At 39.9% G+C, this 25,483-nt stretch overlaps 1 protein-coding gene across 2 annotated transcripts in view; it reads right to left on the bottom strand.

The window, feature by feature from the left end:
- LOC109875268 (semaphorin-6B) overlaps window positions 1-25,483 on the bottom strand; it is a 95,025-nt gene that overhangs the window by 29,367 nt on the left and 40,175 nt on the right. For both annotated transcript variants that reach the window (XM_031810045.1, XM_031810044.1), the window contains exons 2-4: window positions 12,981-13,104; window positions 559-670; window positions 133-193 (exon numbers count right to left, since the gene is read on the bottom strand). In XM_031810045.1, the coding sequence (XP_031665905.1) occupies window positions 133-193; window positions 559-670; window positions 12,981-13,086 (279 nt within the window). In that variant the 5' untranslated portion in view covers window positions 13,087-13,104. The remainder of the gene's footprint in view (window positions 1-132; window positions 194-558; window positions 671-12,980; window positions 13,105-25,483) is intronic.

Here is a 25,483-nt window from a genome sequence, read left to right as displayed (position 1 = left end):
GTCTGTCTGTCTGTCTGGTCTGTCTGTCTGTCTGTCTGTCTGTCTGTCTGTCTGTCTGTCTGTCTGTCTGTCTGTCTGTCTGTCTGTCTGTCTGTCTGTCTGTCTGTCTGTCTGTCTGTCTGTCTGTCTCACCTTGCTGTAGAACATTTCATCCCCTGACATATTGTCCAGCTCCACTCTGTATAGATCATCTCTGTTTTACAAACACAGACAACAGGAGAAAAACAAAGACGTTTTCAGTATTTTACAGTGTATTTGATCATGAAACAACTATATACTGTGTACAGTGTGTGTGGTAGGGTACTGTGTACAGTGTGTACGGCAGGATACTGTGTACTGTGTGTGCGGTAGGGTACTGTGTACAGTGTGTAAGGTAGGGTACTGTGTACTGTGTACTGTGTGTGCGGTAGGGTACTGTGTACAGTGTGTAAGGTAGGGTACTGTGTACTGTGTGTGCGGTAGGGTACTGTGTACAGTGTGTAAGGTAGGGTACAGTGTGTAAGGTAGGGTACTGTGTACAGTGTGTAAGGTAGGGTACAGGCAGTGTCTGATTATTACCTGGCTCCTATGTAGAGAGTGCGGTTGACCTGGAGCACTGTCTGAATGTGCAGCTCCTGTCTCTGAGAGGAATGATGAGCTCTACCCACAAACACAGGGTACCTCCTCACCACTGAGAAGAAGGATGAGAGAGCGAAAGAAAGGGTTGTTTATACTCTATCATTACATTACAGGGGATGGAGAGAGAAAGACAGGAAGGATGGAGGAAAAAGAGCAAGGAGGGGAAGAGTGAAAAGTGAGAAAGGCGGAGGAGGGAGAAACAGAGTGATGGCAGAAAGATGGAGACAGACAACGATACTGATACAGGAGGGGAAGAGGGGATAGATCAGACACATACAGTATGGAAGGACAGGCAGGACACACTGCAGGAGGGGAGAGGAGAGGATAGATCAGACACATACAGTATGGAAGGACAGGCAGGACACACTGCAGGAGGGGGAGAGGATAGATCAGACACATACAGTATGGAAGGACAGGCAGGACACTGCAGGAGGAGAGGAGAGGATAGATCAGACACATACAGTATGGAAGGACAGACAGGACACACTGCAGGAGGAGAGGAGAGGATAGATCAGACACATACAGTATGGAAGGACAGGCAGGACACACTGCAGGAGGGGAGAGGAGAGGATAGATCAGACACATACAGTATGGAAGGACAGGACACACTGCAGGAGGGGAGAGGAGAGGATAGATCAGACACATACAGTATGAAAGGACAGACATGACACATGGCAGGAGGGGAGAGGAGAGGATAGATCAGACACATACAGTATGGAAGGACAGGCAGGACACACTGCAGGAGGGGAGGAGAGGATAGATCAGACACATACAGTATGGAAAGACAGACAGGACACACTGCAGGAGGAGAGGAGAGGATAGATCAGACACATACAGTATGGAAGGACAGGACACACTGCAGGAGGGGAGAGGAGAGGAGAGGATAGATCAGACACATACAGTATGGAAGGACAGACAGGACACACTGCAGGAGGAGAGGAGAGGATAGATCAGACACATACAGTATGGAAGGACAGGACACACTGCAGGAGGAGAGGATAGATCAGACACATACAGTATGGAAGGACAGGCAGGACACACTGCAGGAGGGGAGAGGAGAGGATAGATCAGACACATACAGTATGGAAGGACAGGACACACTGCAGGAGGGGAGAGGAGAGGATAGATCAGACACATACAGTATGAAAGGACAGACATGACACATGGCAGGAGGGGAGAGGAGAGGATAGATCAGACACATACAGTATGGAAGGACAGGCAGGACACACTGCAGGAGGGGAGGAGAGGATAGATCAGACACATACAGTATGGAAAGACAGACAGGACACACTGCAGGAGGAGAGGAGAGGATAGATCAGACACATACAGTATGGAAGGACAGGACACACTGCAGGAGGGGAGAGGAGAGGAGAGGATAGATCAGACACATACAGTATGGAAGGACAGACAGGACACACTGCAGGAGGAGAGGAGAGGATAGATCAGACACATACAGTATGGAAGGACAGGACACACTGCAGGAGGAGAGGATAGATCAGACACATACAGTATGGAAGGACAGGCAGGACACACTGCAGGAGGAGAGGAGAGGATAGGATAGATCAGACACATACAGTATGGAAGGACAGGCAGGACACACTGCAGGAGGAGAGGATAGATCAGACACATATAGTATGGAAGGACAGGCAGGACACTGCAGGAGGAGAGGAGAGGATAGATCAGACACATACAGTATGGAAGGACAGACAGGACACACTGCAGGAGGAGAGGAGAGGATAGATCAGACACATACAGTATGGAAGGACAGGCAGGACACACTGCAGGAGGGGAGAGGAGAGGATAGATCAGACACATACAGTATGGAAGGACAGGACACACTGCAGGAGGGGAGAGGAGAGGATAGATCAGACACATACAGTATGAAAGGACAGACATGACACATGGCAGGAGGGGAGAGGAGAGGATAGATCAGACACATACAGTATGGAAGGACAGGCAGGACACACTGCAGGAGGGGAGGAGAGGATAGATCAGACACATATAGTATGGAAGGACAGACAGGACACACTGCAGGAGGAGAGGAGAGGATAGATCAGACACATACAGTATGGAAGGACAGGACACACTGCAGGAGGGGAGGAGAGGATAGATCAGACACATACAGTATGGAAGGACAGGCAGGACACACTGCAGGAGGGGAGAGGAGAGGAGAGGATAGATCAGACACATACAGTATGGAAGGACAGGCAGGACACACTGCAGGAGGAGAGGAGAGGATAGGATAGATCAGACACATACAGTATGGAAGGACAGGCAGGACACACTGCAGGAGGAGAAGATAGATCAGACACATATAGTATGGAAGGACAGGCAGGACACTGCAGGAGGAGAGGAGAGGATAGATCAGACACATACAGTATGGAAGGACAGACAGGACACACTGCAGGAGGAGAGGAGAGGATAGATCAGACACATACAGTATGGAAGGACAGGCAGGACACACTGCAGGAGGGGAGAGGAGAGGATAGATCAGACACATACAGTATGGAAGGACAGGACACACTGCAGGAGGGGAGAGGAGAGGATAGATCAGACACATACAGTATGAAAGGACAGACATGACACATGGCAGGAGGGGTGAGGAGAGGATAGATCAGACACATACAGTATGGAAGGACAGGCAGGACACACTGCAGGAGGGGAGGAGAGGATAGATCAGACACATATAGTATGGAAGGACAGACAGGACACACTGCAGGAGGAGAGGAGAGGATAGATCAGACACATACAGTATGGAAGGACAGGACACACTGCAGGAGGGGAGGAGAGGATAGATCAGACACATACAGTATGGAAGGACAGGCAGGACACACTGCAGGAGGGGAGAGGAGAGGAGAGGATAGATCAGACACATACAGTATGGAAGGACAGACAGGACACACTGCAGGAGGAGAGGAGAGGATAGATCAGACACATACAGTATGGAAGGACAGGACACACTGCAGGAGGAGAGGATAGATCAGACACATACAGTATGGAAGGACAGGCAGGACACACTGCAGGAGGAGAGGAGAGGATAGGATAGATCAGACACATACAGTATGGAAGGACAGGCAGGACACACTGCAGGAGGAGAGGATAGATCAGACACATATAGTATGGAAGGACAGACAGGACACACTGCAGGAGGAGAGGAGAGGATAGATCCGACACATACAGTATGGAAGGACAGGCAGGACACACTGCAGGAGGAGAGGATAGATCAGACACATATAGTATGGAAGGACAGGCAGGACACACTGCAGGAGGAGAGGAGAGGATAGATCAGACACATACAGTATGGAAGGACAGGCAGGACACACTGCAGGAGGAGGAGAGGATAGATCAGACACATACAGTATGGAAGGACAGGCAGGACACACTGCAGGAGGAGAGGAGAGGATAGATCAGACACATACAGTATGGAAGGACAGACAGGACACACTGCAGGAGGAGAGGAGAGGATAGATCAGACACATACAGTATGGAAGGACAGGCAGGACACACTGCAGGAGGAGAGGAGAGGATAGATCAGACACATACAGTATGGAAGTACAGGCAGGACACACTGCAGGAGGGGATGAGGGGATAGGTCTGACACATACAGTATGGAAGGGCAGGCAGGACACACTGCAGGAGGAGAGGAGAGGATAGATCAGACACATACAGTATGGAAGGACAGGCAGGACACACTGCAGGAGGGGAGGAGAGGATAGATCAGACACATACAGTATGGAAGGACAGGACACACTGCAGGAGGGGAGAGGAGAGGAGAGGATAGATCAGACACATACAGTATGGAAGGACAGGCAGGACACACTGCAGGAGGGGAGGAGAGGACAGATCAGACACATACAGTATGGAAGGCAGGCAGGACACACTGCAGGAGGAGAGGAGAGGATAGATCAGACACATACAGTATGGCAGGCAGGACACACTGCAGGAGGGGGGGAGAGGATAGATCAGACACATATAGTATGGAAGGACAGACAGGACACACTGCAGGAGGAGAGGAGAGGATAGATCAGACACCTACAGTATGACAGGCAGGACACACTGCAGGAGGGGAGGAGAGGATAGATCAGACACATATAGTATGGAAGTACAGGCAGGACACACTGCAGGAGGGAAAGAGGGGATAGGTCAGACACATACAGTATGGAAGGACAGGCAGGACACACTGCAGGAGGGGAGGAGAGGATAGATCAGACACATACAGTATGGAAGGACAGGCAGGACACACTGCAGGAGGGGGGAGTAGAGGAGAGGATAGATCAGACACATACAGTATGGAAGGACAGGCAGGACACACTGCAGGAGGGGAGGAGAGGACAGATCAGACACATACAGTATGGAAAGACAGGCAGGACACACTGCAGGAGGAGAGGAGAGGATAGATCAGACACATACAGTATGGCAGGCAGGACACACTGCAGGAGGGGAGGAGAGGATAGATCAGACACATATAGTATGGAAGGACAGACAGGACACACTGCAGGAGGAGAGGAGAGGATAGATCAGACACATATAGTATGGAAGGACAGACAGGACACACTGCAGGAGGAGAGGATAGATCAGACACATATAGTATGGAAGGACAGACAGGACACACTGCAGGAGGAGAGGAGAGGATAGATCAGACACATACAGTATGGCAGGCAGGACACACTGCAGGAGGGGGGAGGAGAGGATAGATCAGACACATATAGTATGGAAGGACAGACAGGACACACTGCAGGAGGAGAGGAGAGGATAGATCAGACACATATAGTATGGAAGGACAGACAGGACACACTGCAGGAGGGGAGGAGAGGATAGATCAGACACATACAGTATGGCAGGCAGGACACACTGCAGGACGGGAGGAGAGGATAGATCAGACACATACAGTATGGAAGGACAGGCAGAACACACTGCAGGAGGGGAGGAGAGGATAGATCAGACACATACAGTATGGAAGGACAGACAGGACACACTGCAGGAGGAGAGGAGAGGATAGATCAGACACATACAGTATGGAAGGACAGGCAGGACACACTGCAGGAGGGGAGGAGAGGATAGATCAGACACATACAGTATGGAAGGACAGGCAGGACACACTGCAGGAGGGGAGAGGAGAGGAGAGGATAGATCAGACACATACAGTATGGAAGGACAGACAGGACACACTGCAGGAGGAGAGGAGAGGATAGATCAGACACATACAGTATGGAAGGACAGGACACACTGCAGGAGGAGAGGATAGATCAGACACATACAGTATGGAAGGACAGGCAGGACACACTGCAGGAGGAGAGGAGAGGATAGGATAGATCAGACACATACAGTATGGAAGGACAGGCAGGACACACTGCAGGAGGAGAGGATAGATCAGACACATATAGTATGGAAGGACAGGCAGGACACTGCAGGAGGAGAGGAGAGGATAGATCAGACACATACAGTATGGAAGGACAGACAGGACACACTGCAGGAGGAGAGGAGAGGATAGATCAGACACATACAGTATGGAAGGACAGGCAGGACACACTGCAGGAGGGGAGAGGAGAGGATAGATCAGACACATACAGTATGGAAGGACAGGACACACTGCAGGAGGGGAGAGGAGAGGATAGATCAGACACATACAGTATGAAAGGACAGACATGACACATGGCAGGAGGGGAGAGGAGAGGATAGATCAGACACATACAGTATGGAAGGACAGGCAGGACACACTGCAGGAGGGGAGGAGAGGATAGATCAGACACATATAGTATGGAAGGACAGACAGGACACACTGCAGGAGGAGAGGAGAGGATAGATCAGACACATACAGTATGGAAGGACAGGACACACTGCAGGAGGGGAGGAGAGGATAGATCAGACACATACAGTATGGAAGGACAGGCAGGACACACTGCAGGAGGGGAGAGGAGAGGAGAGGATAGATCAGACACATACAGTATGGAAGGACAGGCAGGACACACTGCAGGAGGAGAGGAGAGGATAGGATAGATCAGACACATACAGTATGGAAGGACAGGCAGGACACACTGCAGGAGGAGAAGATAGATCAGACACATATAGTATGGAAGGACAGGCAGGACACTGCAGGAGGAGAGGAGAGGATAGATCAGACACATACAGTATGGAAGGACAGACAGGACACACTGCAGGAGGAGAGGAGAGGATAGATCAGACACATACAGTATGGAAGGACAGGCAGGACACACTGCAGGAGGGGAGAGGAGAGGATAGATCAGACACATACAGTATGGAAGGACAGGACACACTGCAGGAGGGGAGAGGAGAGGATAGATCAGACACATACAGTATGAAAGGACAGACATGACACATGGCAGGAGGGGTGAGGAGAGGATAGATCAGACACATACAGTATGGAAGGACAGGCAGGACACACTGCAGGAGGGGAGGAGAGGATAGATCAGACACATATAGTATGGAAGGACAGACAGGACACACTGCAGGAGGAGAGGAGAGGATAGATCAGACACATACAGTATGGAAGGACAGGACACACTGCAGGAGGGGAGGAGAGGATAGATCAGACACATACAGTATGGAAGGACAGGCAGGACACACTGCAGGAGGGGAGAGGAGAGGAGAGGATAGATCAGACACATACAGTATGGAAGGACAGACAGGACACACTGCAGGAGGAGAGGAGAGGATAGATCAGACACATACAGTATGGAAGGACAGGACACACTGCAGGAGGAGAGGATAGATCAGACACATACAGTATGGAAGGACAGGCAGGACACACTGCAGGAGGAGAGGAGAGGATAGGATAGATCAGACACATACAGTATGGAAGGACAGGCAGGACACACTGCAGGAGGAGAGGATAGATCAGACACATATAGTATGGAAGGACAGACAGGACACACTGCAGGAGGAGAGGAGAGGATAGATCCGACACATACAGTATGGAAGGACAGGCAGGACACACTGCAGGAGGAGAGGATAGATCAGACACATATAGTATGGAAGGACAGGCAGGACACACTGCAGGAGGAGAGGAGAGGATAGATCAGACACATACAGTATGGAAGGACAGGCAGGACACACTGCAGGAGGAGGAGAGGATAGATCAGACACATACAGTATGGAAGGACAGGCAGGACACACTGCAGGAGGAGAGGAGAGGATAGATCAGACACATACAGTATGGAAGGACAGACAGGACACACTGCAGGAGGAGAGGAGAGGATAGATCAGACACATACAGTATGGAAGGACAGGCAGGACACACTGCAGGAGGAGAGGAGAGGATAGATCAGACACATACAGTATGGAAGTACAGGCAGGACACACTGCAGGAGGGGATGAGGGGATAGGTCTGACACATACAGTATGGAAGGGCAGGCAGGACACACTGCAGGAGGAGAGGAGAGGATAGATCAGACACATACAGTATGGAAGGACAGGCAGGACACACTGCAGGAGGGGAGGAGAGGATAGATCAGACACATACAGTATGGAAGGACAGGACACACTGCAGGAGGGGAGAGGAGAGGAGAGGATAGATCAGACACATACAGTATGGAAGGACAGGCAGGACACACTGCAGGAGGGGAGGAGAGGACAGATCAGACACATACAGTATGGAAGGCAGGCAGGACACACTGCAGGAGGAGAGGAGAGGATAGATCAGACACATACAGTATGGCAGGCAGGACACACTGCAGGAGGGGGGGAGAGGATAGATCAGACACATATAGTATGGAAGGACAGACAGGACACACTGCAGGAGGAGAGGAGAGGATAGATCAGACACCTACAGTATGACAGGCAGGACACACTGCAGGAGGGGAGGAGAGGATAGATCAGACACATATAGTATGGAAGTACAGGCAGGACACACTGCAGGAGGGAAAGAGGGGATAGGTCAGACACATACAGTATGGAAGGACAGGCAGGACACACTGCAGGAGGGGAGGAGAGGATAGATCAGACACATACAGTATGGAAGGACAGGCAGGACACACTGCAGGAGGGGGGAGTAGAGGAGAGGATAGATCAGACACATACAGTATGGAAGGACAGGCAGGACACACTGCAGGAGGGGAGGAGAGGACAGATCAGACACATACAGTATGGAAAGACAGGCAGGACACACTGCAGGAGGAGAGGAGAGGATAGATCAGACACATACAGTATGGCAGGCAGGACACACTGCAGGAGGGGAGGAGAGGATAGATCAGACACATATAGTATGGAAGGACAGACAGGACACACTGCAGGAGGAGAGGAGAGGATAGATCAGACACATATAGTATGGAAGGACAGACAGGACACACTGCAGGAGGAGAGGATAGATCAGACACATATAGTATGGAAGGACAGACAGGACACACTGCAGGAGGAGAGGAGAGGATAGATCAGACACATACAGTATGGCAGGCAGGACACACTGCAGGAGGGGGGAGGAGAGGATAGATCAGACACATATAGTATGGAAGGACAGACAGGACACACTGCAGGAGGAGAGGAGAGGATAGATCAGACACATATAGTATGGAAGGACAGACAGGACACACTGCAGGAGGGGAGGAGAGGATAGATCAGACACATACAGTATGGCAGGCAGGACACACTGCAGGACGGGAGGAGAGGATAGATCAGACACATACAGTATGGAAGGACAGGCAGAACACACTGCAGGAGGGGAGGAGAGGATAGATCAGACACATACAGTATGGAAGGACAGACAGGACACACTGCAGGAGGAGAGGAGAGGATAGATCAGACACATACAGTATGGAAGGACAGGCAGGACACACTGCAGGAGGGGAGGAGAGGACAGATCAGACACATATAGTATGGAAGGACAGACAGGACACACTGCAGGAGGAGAGGAGAGGATAGATCAGACACATACAGTATGACAGGCAGGACACACTGCAGGAGGAGAGGAGAGGATAGATCAGACACATATAGTATGGAAGGACAGACAGGACACACTGCAGGAGGAGAGGAGAGGATAGATCAGACACATATAGTATGGAAGGACAGACAGGACACACTGCAGGAGGAGAGGAGAGGATAGATCAGACATATACAGTATGGCAGGCAGGACACACTGCAGGAGGAGAGGAGAGGATAGATCAGACACATATAGTATGGAAGGACAGACAGGACACACTGCAGGAGGAGAGGAGAGGATAGATCAGACACATATAGTATGGAAGGACAGACAGGACACACTGCAGGAGGAGAGGAGAGGATAGATCAGACACATACAGTATGGCAGGCAGGACACACTGCAGGAGGGGAGAGGAGAGGATAGATCAGACACATATAGTATGGAAGGACAGACAGGACACACTGCAGGAGGAGAGGAGAGGATAGATCAGACACATATAGTATGGAAGGACAGACAGGACACACTGCAGGAGGGGAGGAGAGGATAGATCAGACACATACAGTATGGCAGGCAGGACACACTGCAGGAGGGGAGGAGAGGATAGATCAGACACATACAGTATGGAAGGACAGGCAGGACACACTGCAGGAGGGGAGAGGAGAGGATAGATCAGACACATACAGTATGGAAGGACAGGCAGGACACACTGCAGGAGGGGAGGAGAGGACAGATCAGACACATACAGTATGGAAGGACAGGCATGACACACTGCAGGAGGAGAGGAGAGGATAGATCAGACACATACAGTATGGCAGGCAGGACACACTGCAGGAGGGGGGGAGAGGATAGATCAGATACATATAGTATGGAAGGACAGACAGGACACACTGCAGGAGGAGAGGAGAGGATAGATCAGACACATATAGTATGACAGGCAGGACACACTGCAGGAGGAGAGGAGAGGATAGATCAGACACATATAGTATGGAAGGACAGACAGGACACACTGCAGGAGGAGAGGAGAGGATAGATCAGACACATATAGTATGGAAGGACAGACAGGACACACTGCAGGAGGAGAGGAGAGGATAGATCAGACACATACAGTATGGCAGGCAGGACACACTGCAGGAGGGGAGTAGAGGATAGATCAGACACATATAGTATGGAAGGACAGACAGGACACACTGCAGGAGGAGAGGAGAGGATAGATCAGACACATACAGTATGGAAGGACAGACAGGACACACTGCAGGAGGAGAGAGGAGAGGATAGATCAGGCACATACAGTATGGCAGGCAGGACACACTGCAGGAGGGGAGGAGAGGATAGATCAGACACATACAGTATGGAAGGACAGGCAGGACACACTGCAGGAGGGGAGGAGAGGATAGATCAGACACATACAGTATGGAAGGACAGACAGGACACACTGCAGGAGGGGAGGAGAGGATAGATCAGACACATACAGTATGGAAGGACAGGCAGGACACACTGCAGGAGGGGAGGAGAGGATAGATCAGACACATACAGTATGGAAGGACAGACAGGACACACTGCAGGAGGGGGGGAGAGGATAGATCAGACACATATAGTATGGAAGGACAGACAGGACACACTGCAGGGAAGGTGGAGAGGACATAGTGACATCTCCATACGGACTCCTCTTCAGGAGATTGAGTGGGACCACTGTCTCATTGTCCTTGACTGCAGGGAGCGACATAATAGACATCCATCCATCTACGTATCTCCAAACGCTCTGCCCTCTCTCTCTCCTCTGCTTCTATTCAATCTCTCTCTCTACCACTCTCTATTTCCATCTCCACCTCTCTGACTATCTACCTCCTCCCTCCTTCGATTGCTCTCTTTTTCTCTCTGCCCTCCCATGTCTCTCTCTCTCCACCTCTCACACCCCCCTCCTCTTGAAATAGGTTGATGCTCAATCAGATATGCAGTAAAACAGCAACAAAGCAATGACCTCAGATAGCAGCTCCATAATATTAAATCGAAGGAGAGGAGGAGGGGAAAGCATTATATATTTTGTTCATACACTCAAGTAGAAACACATTTCCCAGTGCTTCTGCAATCTATCTCTGTGACACGGTTGTTTCGTGTGAAAACAGCTCCAGACCAAGGCTGTGACCCCTGACCTTTCTGGCCTGATGGAATACTGAGATCCACCAAGGGACATTCAGCACAGATACCATACATACACAAACGCATACGGGCCAAAGAAACACATAAACACACTGAGTATACTGAAAAATTAAGAACACCTTCCTAATATTGAGTTTCATCCATAGCCGCAGGAAGTAGTTTGGTGGTGGTGGTCCTGTGTTTTTTATGGGGGGGATGAGCAAAACATAATGACTGTGCTGAAGACGTCTATATCGGTCTGATATCATCACAAACCACTTGATGCCTCAATGTACTCAATTACTGTATTGGTCATTTCTTCATGGTGATGGAGTCTACAGGTACAAAGTCTACAGGTACAAACCAAGATGACCAGCCTATGTACAATACAGTAATATACATTTACATTAAGTGGTTTGTAAGGACGGTAAATGAATACTGCACAAAAAGTGGTTGTCTTCCATATTATTTGATCAAGAAAACTATTTAATTTGATGTGGATGTTTTATGTCTTTGCCCATAAATTTGCACCTTTTGATGTAAATGTTTGAGAACAGGGTTTTGTTCTTTCTGGATTCCATTAGAATGACAGAATCACAGAGAATCGGACAGAGCAGCAACTCTTACAATTCCAACTATTGAATCCTGTAAGATACTGTTCTTCATTATAAGTAACTTTCTTGCTAAAGCAGAGATGCTGAGAAATAGTTTTGGCCCGCACTACAGACATCTACATTGGTTTGCTAATACTAGTAAAGGCCCAGTGCACCACTTTGTGAGAATTTTTTAAATATATTTTTTGATTCCGATATTTTTCAGAGGGTCCTGCAGCACCCTCAGCCCCCCTACTTCCCGCAGCTATGGTTACACCCCTCCCTTTGCCTTCAGAACAGCCTCAATTCATCAAGGCATGGACTGAACAACGTGTCGAAATCATTCCACGAGGAAGCTGGACCATGTCGACTCCAATGCTTCCCACAGTTGTGTCAAGTTGGCTGGATGTCCTTTGGGTGGTGGACCATTCTTGAGACACACGGGAAACTGTTGAGCGTGAAAAATCCAGAAGCGTTGCAGTTCTTGACACAAACCGGTGCGCCTGGCACCTACCACCGTACCCCGTTCAAAGGACCTTACATTTGTTGTCTTGCCCATTCACCCTCTGAATGTCACACACACACAATCTATGTCTCAATTGTCAAAAATCCTTCTGGATTCACCTGGTCAGTCTGTCATAGAAAGAGCAGGTGTCCTTAATGTTTTGTATACTCAGTACACGTGCGTGCGCAAACCCCCCCCCCCCCCCCCCCCCCCCCCCCCCACACACACACACACACACAATGAGAAGGACACATACCCTCTAAAGGAGCGTAGCTGAGCGGACCGGGCTCCTCTGGGAAAGAACTGTGAGCCAATCGGAGGAGAAGGAGGAGAAACGTGAGGGGAGGGGCCATGGTTGTCATGGCAGCACAGCACGGGCACTAGAAAGGGAAAGAAAGAGAGGAGAGAGAGAAGAGAGAATAATCAGTGACCAGTCCTATAGTTGCAAATCACACCGTACATTATATAGGTGGTGTAGAGAGATATTGATTGCAAAAGGTTGAATACACGGGCACACACACATGTACGCATGCACTCAGGCAGGGTCAAATGACCTGGCACCTAAAGTATGGTCCACAGAGCAGCGTACACTGGGGAGAAGGCTGTGCCAAATGAAATGCAATGTGCCCTATTGTTTAGAATGGCTACACATTGTTGAGCATTTCCAGCTGAACATGGTGACCTAAGCCATATACCACCCCAGAGTCCTATATAGAGAGAAGTGGCTACTGCTATAGAGGGAACCCCACAGGGCCATACACCATAACATCCTATATAACAGAGAAGCTGGGCCCTATAGCAAACCCCCCCAAAAAGTGAAAGACTGAAGGCAGCTGGAGAACATCAGACAGGCTGAGGGAAGTCACAGATAAGTTGGACAATATCTCAATGTACTCTATAGAGCCCAATGCTTGGTAATGTACTCTATAGAGCCCAATGCTTGGTAATGTACTCTATAGAGCCCAATGCTTGGTAATGTACTCTATAGAGCCCAATGCTTGGTAATGTACTCTATAGAGCCCAATGCTTGGTAATGTACTCTATAGAGCCCAATGCTTAGTAATGTACTCTATAGAGCCCAAAGCTTGGTAAAGTACTCTATAGAGTCCAATGCTAGTTAGTGTACTCTATAGAGCCCAATGCTTGATAATGTACTCCATCGAGTCCAAGGCTTGGTAATGTATTCTATAGAGCCCAATGCTTGGTAATGTAGTCCATAGAGTCCAATGCCTTGTAATGTACTCTATAGAGCCCAATGCTTTGTAATGTACTCTATAGAGCCCAATTCTTTGTAATGTACTCTATAGAGCCCAATTCTTTGTAACGTACTCTATAGAGCCCAATTCTTTGTAATGTACTCTATAGAGCCCAATGCTTTGTAATCTATTCTATAGAACCCAATGCTTGGTAATGCACAACAATACTAGTCATTCAGTTGAGGCTCTTATCCAGACAAACTTCTCTTTCACCGTCCCTATCACATACACGTATTCGCACGCACGCACGCACACACACACACACACACACACACACACACACACACACACACACTGCAGGGGTGAAACAGTGAAATGTGGGCATCCACCCAGCAATGCATCAATCAACAGATTGCTCTTTATAAAACAAGAGCTGATTTACTGCCACACATAAATAATGAGAGAGATTGGCTGACACTCTAAGGTATCAGGCGCAGGGTTGGGCTCAGCTCTATTTCAACTCAGTCAATTCAAGAATTTTATTGAAATTCTTTATGAAAAACTTTATCGGGGGAAAATAGTAGAGCCATTGAATTTGATGAATGATTTTTCTCTAACAGTATTGAACTTGACCCCAGCCCTGCACAAAGCTACAGCTCCACTTACTCTACAACAGGTCTCACCCACTGCTGTTTCACGCCTGTACCAAGGATTCAGTGCTATGAAAATAACAACTTCTCTTTGTCTGGGGATAATAATTGAGGGATATACAGAGCCTTCGGGAAGTATTCACACCCCTTGACTTTTTCCACATTTTGTTGTGTTTCAGCCTGAATTTAAAATAGATTGAATTTAGTTTTTTTTCTCACTAGCCTATACACAATAGTGTGTGCAAAGCTGTCATCAAGGCAAAGGGTGGCTATATTTTGATTTGTTTAACACTTTTGTGGTTACTACATGATTCCATGTGTTATTTCATAGTTTTGATGTCTTCACTACTATTCACTACTATTCACTACTATTCTATGTAGAAAATAGTACAAATCAAGAAAAACTAATAGGGGTTTCCAAACGTTTGACTGGTACTGTATATATATATAAAGTTTGACTGGTACTGTATATATATATATTTATATAACGTTTGACTGGTACTGTATATATATATATTTATATAACGTTTGACTGGTACTGTATATATATATAAAGTTTGACTGGTACTGTATATATATATATTTATATAACGTTTGACTGGTACTGTATATATATATAAAGTTTGACTGGTACTGTATATATATATATTTATATAACGTTTGACTGGTACTGTATATATATATATTTATATAACGTTTGACTGGTACTGTATATATATATATTTATATAACGTTTGACTGGTACTGTATATATATATATAACGTTTGACTGGTACTGTATATATATATATTTATATAACGTTTGACTGGTACTGTATATATATATATTTATATAACGTTTGACTGGTACTGTATATATATATATAACGTTTGACTGGTACTGTATATATATATATAATGTTTGACTGGTACTGTATATATATATATAATGTTTGACTGGTACTATATATATATATATATATATCTGCCACCATTGTCGCAACCCCTATTACCAGCCTGTTCAACCTCTCTTTCATATCGTCTGAGATCCCCAAGGATTGGAAAGCTGCCGCAGTCATCCCCCTCTTCAAAGGGGGAGACACCCTGGACCCAAACTGTTACAGACCTATATCCATCCTGCCCTGCCTATCTAAGGTCTTCGAAAGCCAAGTCAACAAACAGGTCACTGACCATCTCGAATCCCACCGCACCTTCTCCGCTGTGCAATCTGGTTTCCGAGCCGGTCATGGGTGCACCTCAGCCACACTCAAGGTACTCAACGATATCATAACCGCCATCGATAAAAGACAGTACTGTGCAGCCGTCTTCATCGACCTTGCCAAGGCTTTCGACTCTGTCAATCACCATATTCTTATCGGCAGACTCAGGAGCCTCGGTTTTTCGGATGACTGCCTTGCCTGGTTCACCAATTACTTTGCAGACAGAGTTCAGTGCGTCAAATCGGAGGGCATGCTGTCTGGTCCTCTGGCAGTCTCTATGGGGGTGCCACAGGGTTCAATTCTCGGGCCGACTCTTTTCTCTGTGTATATCAATGATGTTGCTCTTGCTGCGGGCGATTCCCTGATCCACCTCTACGCAGACGACACCATTCTATATACCTTCGGCCCGTCTTTGGACACTGTGCTATCTAACCTCCAAACAAGCTTCAATGCCATACAACACTCCTTCCGTGGCCTCCAACTGCTCTTAAACGCTAGTAAAACCAAATGCATGCTTTTCAACCGGTCGCTGCCTGCACCCGCATGCCCGACTAGCATCACCACCCTGGATGGTTCCGACCTAGAATATGTGGACGTCTATAAGTACCTAGGTGTCTGGCTAGACTGCAAACTCTCCTTCCAGACTCATATCAAACATCTCCAATCGAAAATCAAATCAAGAGTCGGCTTTCTATTCCGCAACAAAGCCTCCTTCACTCACGCCGCCAAGCTTACCCTAGTAAAACTGACTATCCTACCGATCCTCGACTTCGGCGATGTCATCTACAAAATGGCTTCCAACACTCTACTCAGCAAACTGGATGCAGTCTATCACAGTGCCATCCGTTTCGTCACTAAAGCACCTTATACCACCCACCACTGCGACTTGTATGCTCTAGTCAGCTGGCCCTCGCTACATATTCGTCGCCAGACCCACTGGCTCCAGGTCATCTACAAGTCCATGCTAGGTAAAGCTCCGCCTTATCTCAGCTCACTGGTCATGATGGTAACACCCATCCGTAGCACGCGCTCCAGCAGGTGTATCTCACTGATCATCCCTAAAGCCAACACCTCATTTGGCCGCCTTTCGTTCCAGTACTCTGCTGCCTGTGACTGGAACGAATTGCAAAAATCGCTGAAGTTGGAGACTTTTATCTCCCTCACCAACTTCAAACATCAGCTATCTGAGCGGCTAACCGATCGCTGCAGCTGTACATAGTCTATTGGTAAATAGCCCACCCTTTCTCACCTACCTCATCCCCATACTGTTTTTATTTATTTACTTTTCTGCTCTTTTGCACACTAATATCTCTACCTGTACATGACCATCTGATCATTCATCACTCCAGTGTTAATCTGCAAAATTGTAATTATTTGCCTACCTCCTCATGCCTTTTGCACACATTGTATATAGACCCCCTTTGGTTTCTACTGTGTTATTGACTTGTTAATTGTTTACTCCATGTGTAACTCTTTGTTGTCTGCTCACACTGCTATGCTTTATCTTGGCCAGGTCGCAGTTGCAAATGAGAACTTGTTCTCAACTAGCCTATCTGTTTAAATAAAGGTGAAATAAAAATAAAATAAAATAAATAAAAATATATATAACGTTTGACTGGTACTGTATATATATAACGTTTGACTGGTACTGTATATATATAACGTTTGACTGGTACTGTATATATATATATATATATATATATATATATATATATATATATATATATATATATATATATATATATATATATATATATATATATATATATATATATATATAACGTTTGACTGGTACTGTATATATTTATATAACGTTTGACTAGTACTGTATATATATAACGTTTGACAGGTACTGTATATATATATATATATAATAACGTTTGACTGATACTATATATATATATATATAACGTTTGACTGGTACTGTGTATATATATATATAACGTTTGACTGGTACTGTATATATATATATATATAACGTTGACTGGTACTATATATATATATATATAACGTTTGACTGGTACTGTATATATATATATATAACGTTTGACTGGTACTGTATATATATATATATATAACGTTTGACTGGTACTATATATATATATATATATATAACGTTTGACTGGTACTGTATATATATATATATATATATAACGTTTGACTGGTACTGTATATATATATATAACGTTTGACTGGTACTGTACATATATAATGTTTGACTGGTACTATATATATATATATAAGTTTTGACTGGTACTGTATATATATATAACGTTTGACAGGTACTGTATATATATATATATATATATAACGTTTGACTGGTACTGTATATATATATAATGTTTGACTGGTACTGTATATATATATATATATATATAACGTTTGACTGGTACTGTATATATATATATATATATATATATATATATATATATATAACGTTTGACTGGTACTGTATATATATATATATAACGTTTGACTGGTACTATATATATATATAACGTTTGACTGGTACTGTATATATATATATTGTTTGACTGGTACTATATATATATATATATAACGTTTGACTGGTACTGTATATATATATATATATAATGTTTGACTGGTACTATATATATATATATATATATAACGATTGACTGGTACTGTATATATATATATATATATATATATATATATATATATATATATATATATATATATATATATATATAACGTTTGACTGGTACTGTGTATATATATATAACGTTTGACTGGTACTATATATACATATATATAACGTTTGACTGGTACTGTATATATATATATATATAACGTTTGACTGGTACTGTATATATATATATATATATAACGTTTGACTGGTACTGTATATATATATAACGTTTGACTGGTACTGTATATATATATATATATATATATATATATATATATATATATATATATAACGTTTGACTGGTACTGTATATATATATAACGTTTGACTGGTACTATATATATATATATAACGTTTGACTGGTACTGTATATATATATGATGTTTGACTGGTACTATATATATATATATATATATATATAACGTTTGACTGGTACTGTATATATATATATATATATATAACGTTTGACTGGTACTGTATATATATATATATATATAACGTTTGACTGGTACTATATATATATATAACGTTTGACTGGTACTGTATATATATAACGTTTGACTGGTACTGTATATATATAACGTTTGACTGGTACTGTATATATATATATATATATATATATATATATATATATATATATATATATATATAACGTTTGACTGGTACTGTATATATTTATATAACGTTTGACTAGTACTGTATATATATAACGTTTGACAGGTACTGTATATATATATATATAACGTTTGACTGGTACTATATATATAAATAACGTTTGACTGGTACTATATATATATATATATATATAACGTTTGACTGATACTATATATATATATATATAACGTTTGACTGGTACTGTATATATATATATATATAACGTTTGACTGGTACTATATATATATATATATAACGTTTGACTGGTACTGTATATATATATATATATATATATATAACGTTTGACTGGTACTGTATATATATATAACGTTTGACTGGTACTGTACATATATAATGTTTGACTGGTACTATATATATATATATAAGTTTTGACTGGTACTGTATATATATATAATGTTTGACTGGTACTATATATATATATATAACGTTTGACAGGTACTGTATATATATATATATATATATAACGTTTGACTGGTACTGTATATATATATAATGTTTGACTGGTACTGTATATATATATATATATAACGTTTGACTGGTACTGTATATATATATATATATATATATATATATATATATATATATATATATAACGTTTGACTGGTACTGTATATATATATATATATAACGTTTGACTGGTACTATATATATATATATAACGTTTGACTGGTACTGTATATATATATATTGTTTGACTGGTACTATATATATATATATATAACGTTTGACTGGTACTGTATATATATATATATATAATGTTTGACTGGTACTATATATATATATATATATATAACGATTGACTGGTACTGTATATATATATATATATATATAATATATATATATATATATATATATATATAACGTTTGACTGGTACTGTGTATATATATATAACATTTGACTGGTACTATATATACATATATATAACGTTTGACTGGTACTGTATATATATATATATATATAAATATATATATATATATAACGTTTGACTGGTACTATATATATATATATATATAACGTTTGACTGGTACTGTATATATATATATATATATATATAACGTTTGACTGGTACTGTATATATATATAACGTTTGACTGGTACTGTATATATATATATATATATATATATATATAACGTTTGACTGGTACTGTATATATATATAACGTTTGACTGGTACTATATATATATATATAACGTTTGACTGGTACTGTATATATATATAATGTTTGACTGGTACTATATATATATATATATATATATATATATAACGTTTGACTGGTACTGTATATATATATATATATATATATATAATGTTTGACTGGTACTGTATATATATATATATATATAACGTTTGACTGGTACTATATATATATATAACGTTTGACTGGTACTGTATATATATATATAATGTTTGACTGGTACTATATATATATATATATATATATATATATATAAGTTTGACTGGTACTGTATATATATATATATATATATAACGTTTGACTGGTACTGTATATATATAACGTTTGACTGGTACTGTATATATATATATAACGTTTGACTGGTACTGTATATATATGTATATATATAACGTTTGACAGGTACTGTATATATTTATATAACGTTTGACTGGTACTATATATATATATATATAACGTTTGACTGGTACTATATATATATATATATATATATAAAACGTTTGACTGGTACTGTGTATATATATATAACGTTTGACTGGTACTGTATATATATATATATAACGTTTGACTGGTACTGTATATATTTATATAACGTTTGACTGGTACTGTATATATATAACGTTTGACAGGTACTGTATATATATATATATATATAACGTTTGACTGGTACTATATATATATATAACGTTTGACTGGTACTATATATATATATATATATATATATATATATATATATAACGTTTGACTGGTACTATATATATAACGTTTGACTGGTACTGTGTATATATATATATATAACGTTTGACTGGTACTGTATATATATATATATATAACGTTTGACTGGTACTGTGTATATATATATATATATATAATGTTTGACTGGTACTATATATATATATATATAACGTTTGACTGGTACTGTGTATATATATATATAACGTTTGACTGGTACTATATATACATATATATAACGTTTGACTGGTACTGTATATATATACATATATATAACGTTTGACTGGTACTATATATATATATATATATAACGTTTGACTGGTACTGTATATATATATAACGTTTGACTGGTACTGTATATATATATAATGTTTGACTGGTACTGTATATATATATAATGTTTGACTGGTACTGTATATATATATATATATAACGTTTGACTGGTACTGTATATATATATATATATATATATATAACGTTTGACTGGTACTGTATATATATATATATATAACGTTTGACTGGTACTGTATATATATATAACGTTTGACTGGTACTATATATATATATATATATAACGTTTGACTGGTACTGTATATATATATATATATATAACGTTTGACTGGTACTGTATATATATATATATATATATATATATAACGTTTGACTGGTACTGTATATATATATAATGTTTGACTGGTACTATATATATATATATATAACGTTTGACTGGTACTGTATATATATATATATAACGTTTGACTGGTACTGTATATATATATAATGTTTGACTGGTACTGTATATATATATATATATATATAACGTTTGACTGGTACTGTATATATATATATATATATATATATATAACGTTTGACTGGTACTGGAGATATATATATATATAATGTTTGACTGGTACTATATATATATATATATAACGTTTGACTGGTACTGTATATATATATATATATATAACGTTTGACTGGTACTGTATATATATATAATGTTTGACTGGTACTATATATATATATATATATATATATATATATAACGTTTGACTGGTACTGTATATATATATATATATATATATATAACGTTTGACTGGTACTGTATATATATATATAACGTTTGACTGGTACTGTATATATATAATGTTTGACTGGTACTATATTATATATAACGTTTGACTGGTACTGTATATATATATAATGTTTGACTGGTACTATATATATATATATATATATATATAACGTTTGACTGGTACTGTATATATATATATATATATATATAAAACGTTTGACTGGTACTGTATATATATATAACGTTTGACTGGTACTATATATATATATATATAACGTTTGACTGGTACTGTATATATATATATATATATAACGTTTGACTGGTACTGTATATATATATATATATATAACGTTTGACTGGTACTATATATATATATATATATATAACGTTTGACTGGTACTGTATATATATATATATAACGTTTGACTGGTACTATGTATATATATATAATGTTTGACTGGTACTATATATATATATATATAACGTTTGACTGGTACTGTATATATATATATATAACGTTTGACTGGTACTGTATATATATATAATGTTTGACTGGTACTGTATATATATATATATAACGTTTGACTGGTACTGTATATATATATATATAAAACGTTTGACTGGTACTGTATATATATATATATAACGTTTGACTGGTACTGTATATATATATAATGTTTGACTGGTACTGTATATATATATATATATATAACGTTTGACTGGTACTGGAGATATATATAATGTTTGACTGGTACTATATATATATATATATATATAACGTTTGACTGGTACTGTATATATATATATATATAACGTTTGACTGGTACTGTATATATATATAATGTTTGACTGGTACTATATATATATATATATATATATATATATAACGTTTGACTGGTACTGTATATATATATAACGTTTGACTGGCACTGTATATATATATATATATATATATATAACGTTTGACTGGTACTGTATATATATATATAACGTTTGACTGGTACTGTATATATATAATGTTTGACTGGTACTATATATATATATAACGTTTGACTGGTACTGTATATATATATAATGTTTGACTGGTACTATATATATATATATATATATATATATAACGTTTGACTGGTACTGTATATATATATATATATATATATATATATATATATATATATATATATATATATATATAACGTTTGACTGGTACTGTATATATATATATATATATATAATGTTTGACTGGTACTATATATAAATATATATAACGTTTGACTGGTACTGTATATATATATATATATATATAACGTTTGACTGGTACTATATATATATATATATATAACGTTTGACTGGTACTGTATATATATATATATATAACGTTTGACTGGTACTATATGTATATATATATAACGTTTGACTGGTACTGTATATATATATATATAACGTTTGACTGGTACTGTATATATATATATATATAACGTTGACTGGTACTGTATATATATATATATATAACGTTTGACTGGTACTATATATATATATATATATATAACGTTTGACTGGTACTGTATATATATATATATATATATATATAACGTTTGACTGGTACTATATATATATATATAACGTTTGACTGGTACTGTATATATATATATATATATAACGTTTGACTGGTACTGTATATATATATATATATATATATAACGTTTGACTGGTACTGTATATATATATAATGTTTGACTGGTACTATATATATATATATAACGTTTGACTGGTACTGTATATATATATATATATATAACGTTTGACTGGTACTGTATATATATATAATGTTTGACTGGTACTGTATATATATATATATAAAACGTTTGACTGGTACTGTATATATATATATATAACGTTTGACTGGTACTGTATATATATATATATATAACGTTTGACTGGTACTGTATATATATATATATATAACGTTTGACTGGTACTGTATATATATATATATAAAACGTTTGACTGGTACTGTATATATATATATATATAACGTTTGACTGGTACTGTATATATATATATATATAACGTTTGACTGGTACTGTATATATATATATATATATAACGTTTGACTGGTACTGTATATATATATATATAACGTTTGACTGGTACTGTATATATATATATAACGTTTGACTGGTACTGTATATATATATATATATATAACGTTTGACTGGTACTGTATATATATATAATGTTTGACTGGTACTATATATATATATATATATATATATAATGTTTGACTGGTACTGTATATATATATATATAAAACGTTTGACTGGTACTGTATATATATATATATATATATATAACGTTTGACTGGTACTGTATATATATATAACGTTTGACTGGTACTATATATATATAATGTTTGACTGGTACTATATATATGTAACGTTTGACTGGTACTGTATATATATATAATGTTTGACTGGTACTATATATATATATATAACGTTTGACTGGTACTGTATATATATATATAATGTTTGACTGGTACTATATATATATATATATAACGTTTGACTGGTACTGTATATATATATATAATGTTTGACTGGCACTATATATATATAACGTTTGACTGGTACTGTATATATATATATATAACGTTTGACTGGTACTATATATATATATATATAATGTTTGACTGGTATTATATATATATATATATAACGTTTGACTGGTACTGTATATATATATATAATGTTTGACTGGTACTGTATATATATATATATATAATGTTTGACTGGCACTATATATATATATAACGTTTGACTGGTACTGTATGTCAATATTTTTGCAAAACTGTCTAAAAATATGTTTTTACTTTGTCATTATGGGCTATTGTGTGTAGTTTGGTGAAATAGTTAATATATTTAATACATTTTGAAATCAGGCTGTAAAACTCCAAAATGTAGAATAACTTGAGGGGTTCTTAAATGGAAGAATTTTGGAACCACTAAGATTCTTCCTAGAGCTGGCTGCCCATCCAATCTGAGCATTCAGGGGCAAAGGGCCTTGGTCAGTGAGGTGACCAAGAACCCAGTGGTCACTCTGACAGAGATCTAGAGTTCCACTGTGGAGATGGGAGATCCTTCCAGAAGGACAATGATGAAACCAATATTGAACTTTTTGGCCTGAATGCCAAGGGTCACGTAGGGAGGAAGACTAGTCAAGAGACTAGTCAGGATCAAGTGAAAGATGAAAGGAGCAAAGTACAGAGTGTACATTTTGTGTACATTGATGAGGGAAAAAAATAATTTAATCCATTGATCCTGACTAGTCTCTTGACTAGTCTTCCTCCCACCGTTCCTCCCTACGTGAAAACCTGCTCCAGAGTGGT

This window comes from Oncorhynchus kisutch, linkage group LG30, assembly GCF_002021735.2.
Source record: "Oncorhynchus kisutch isolate 150728-3 linkage group LG30, Okis_V2, whole genome shotgun sequence".
NCBI classification, from domain to species: Eukaryota; Metazoa; Chordata; class Actinopteri; order Salmoniformes; family Salmonidae; genus Oncorhynchus; species Oncorhynchus kisutch.
This window is presented reverse-complemented; position numbering and strand designations above follow the sequence as displayed.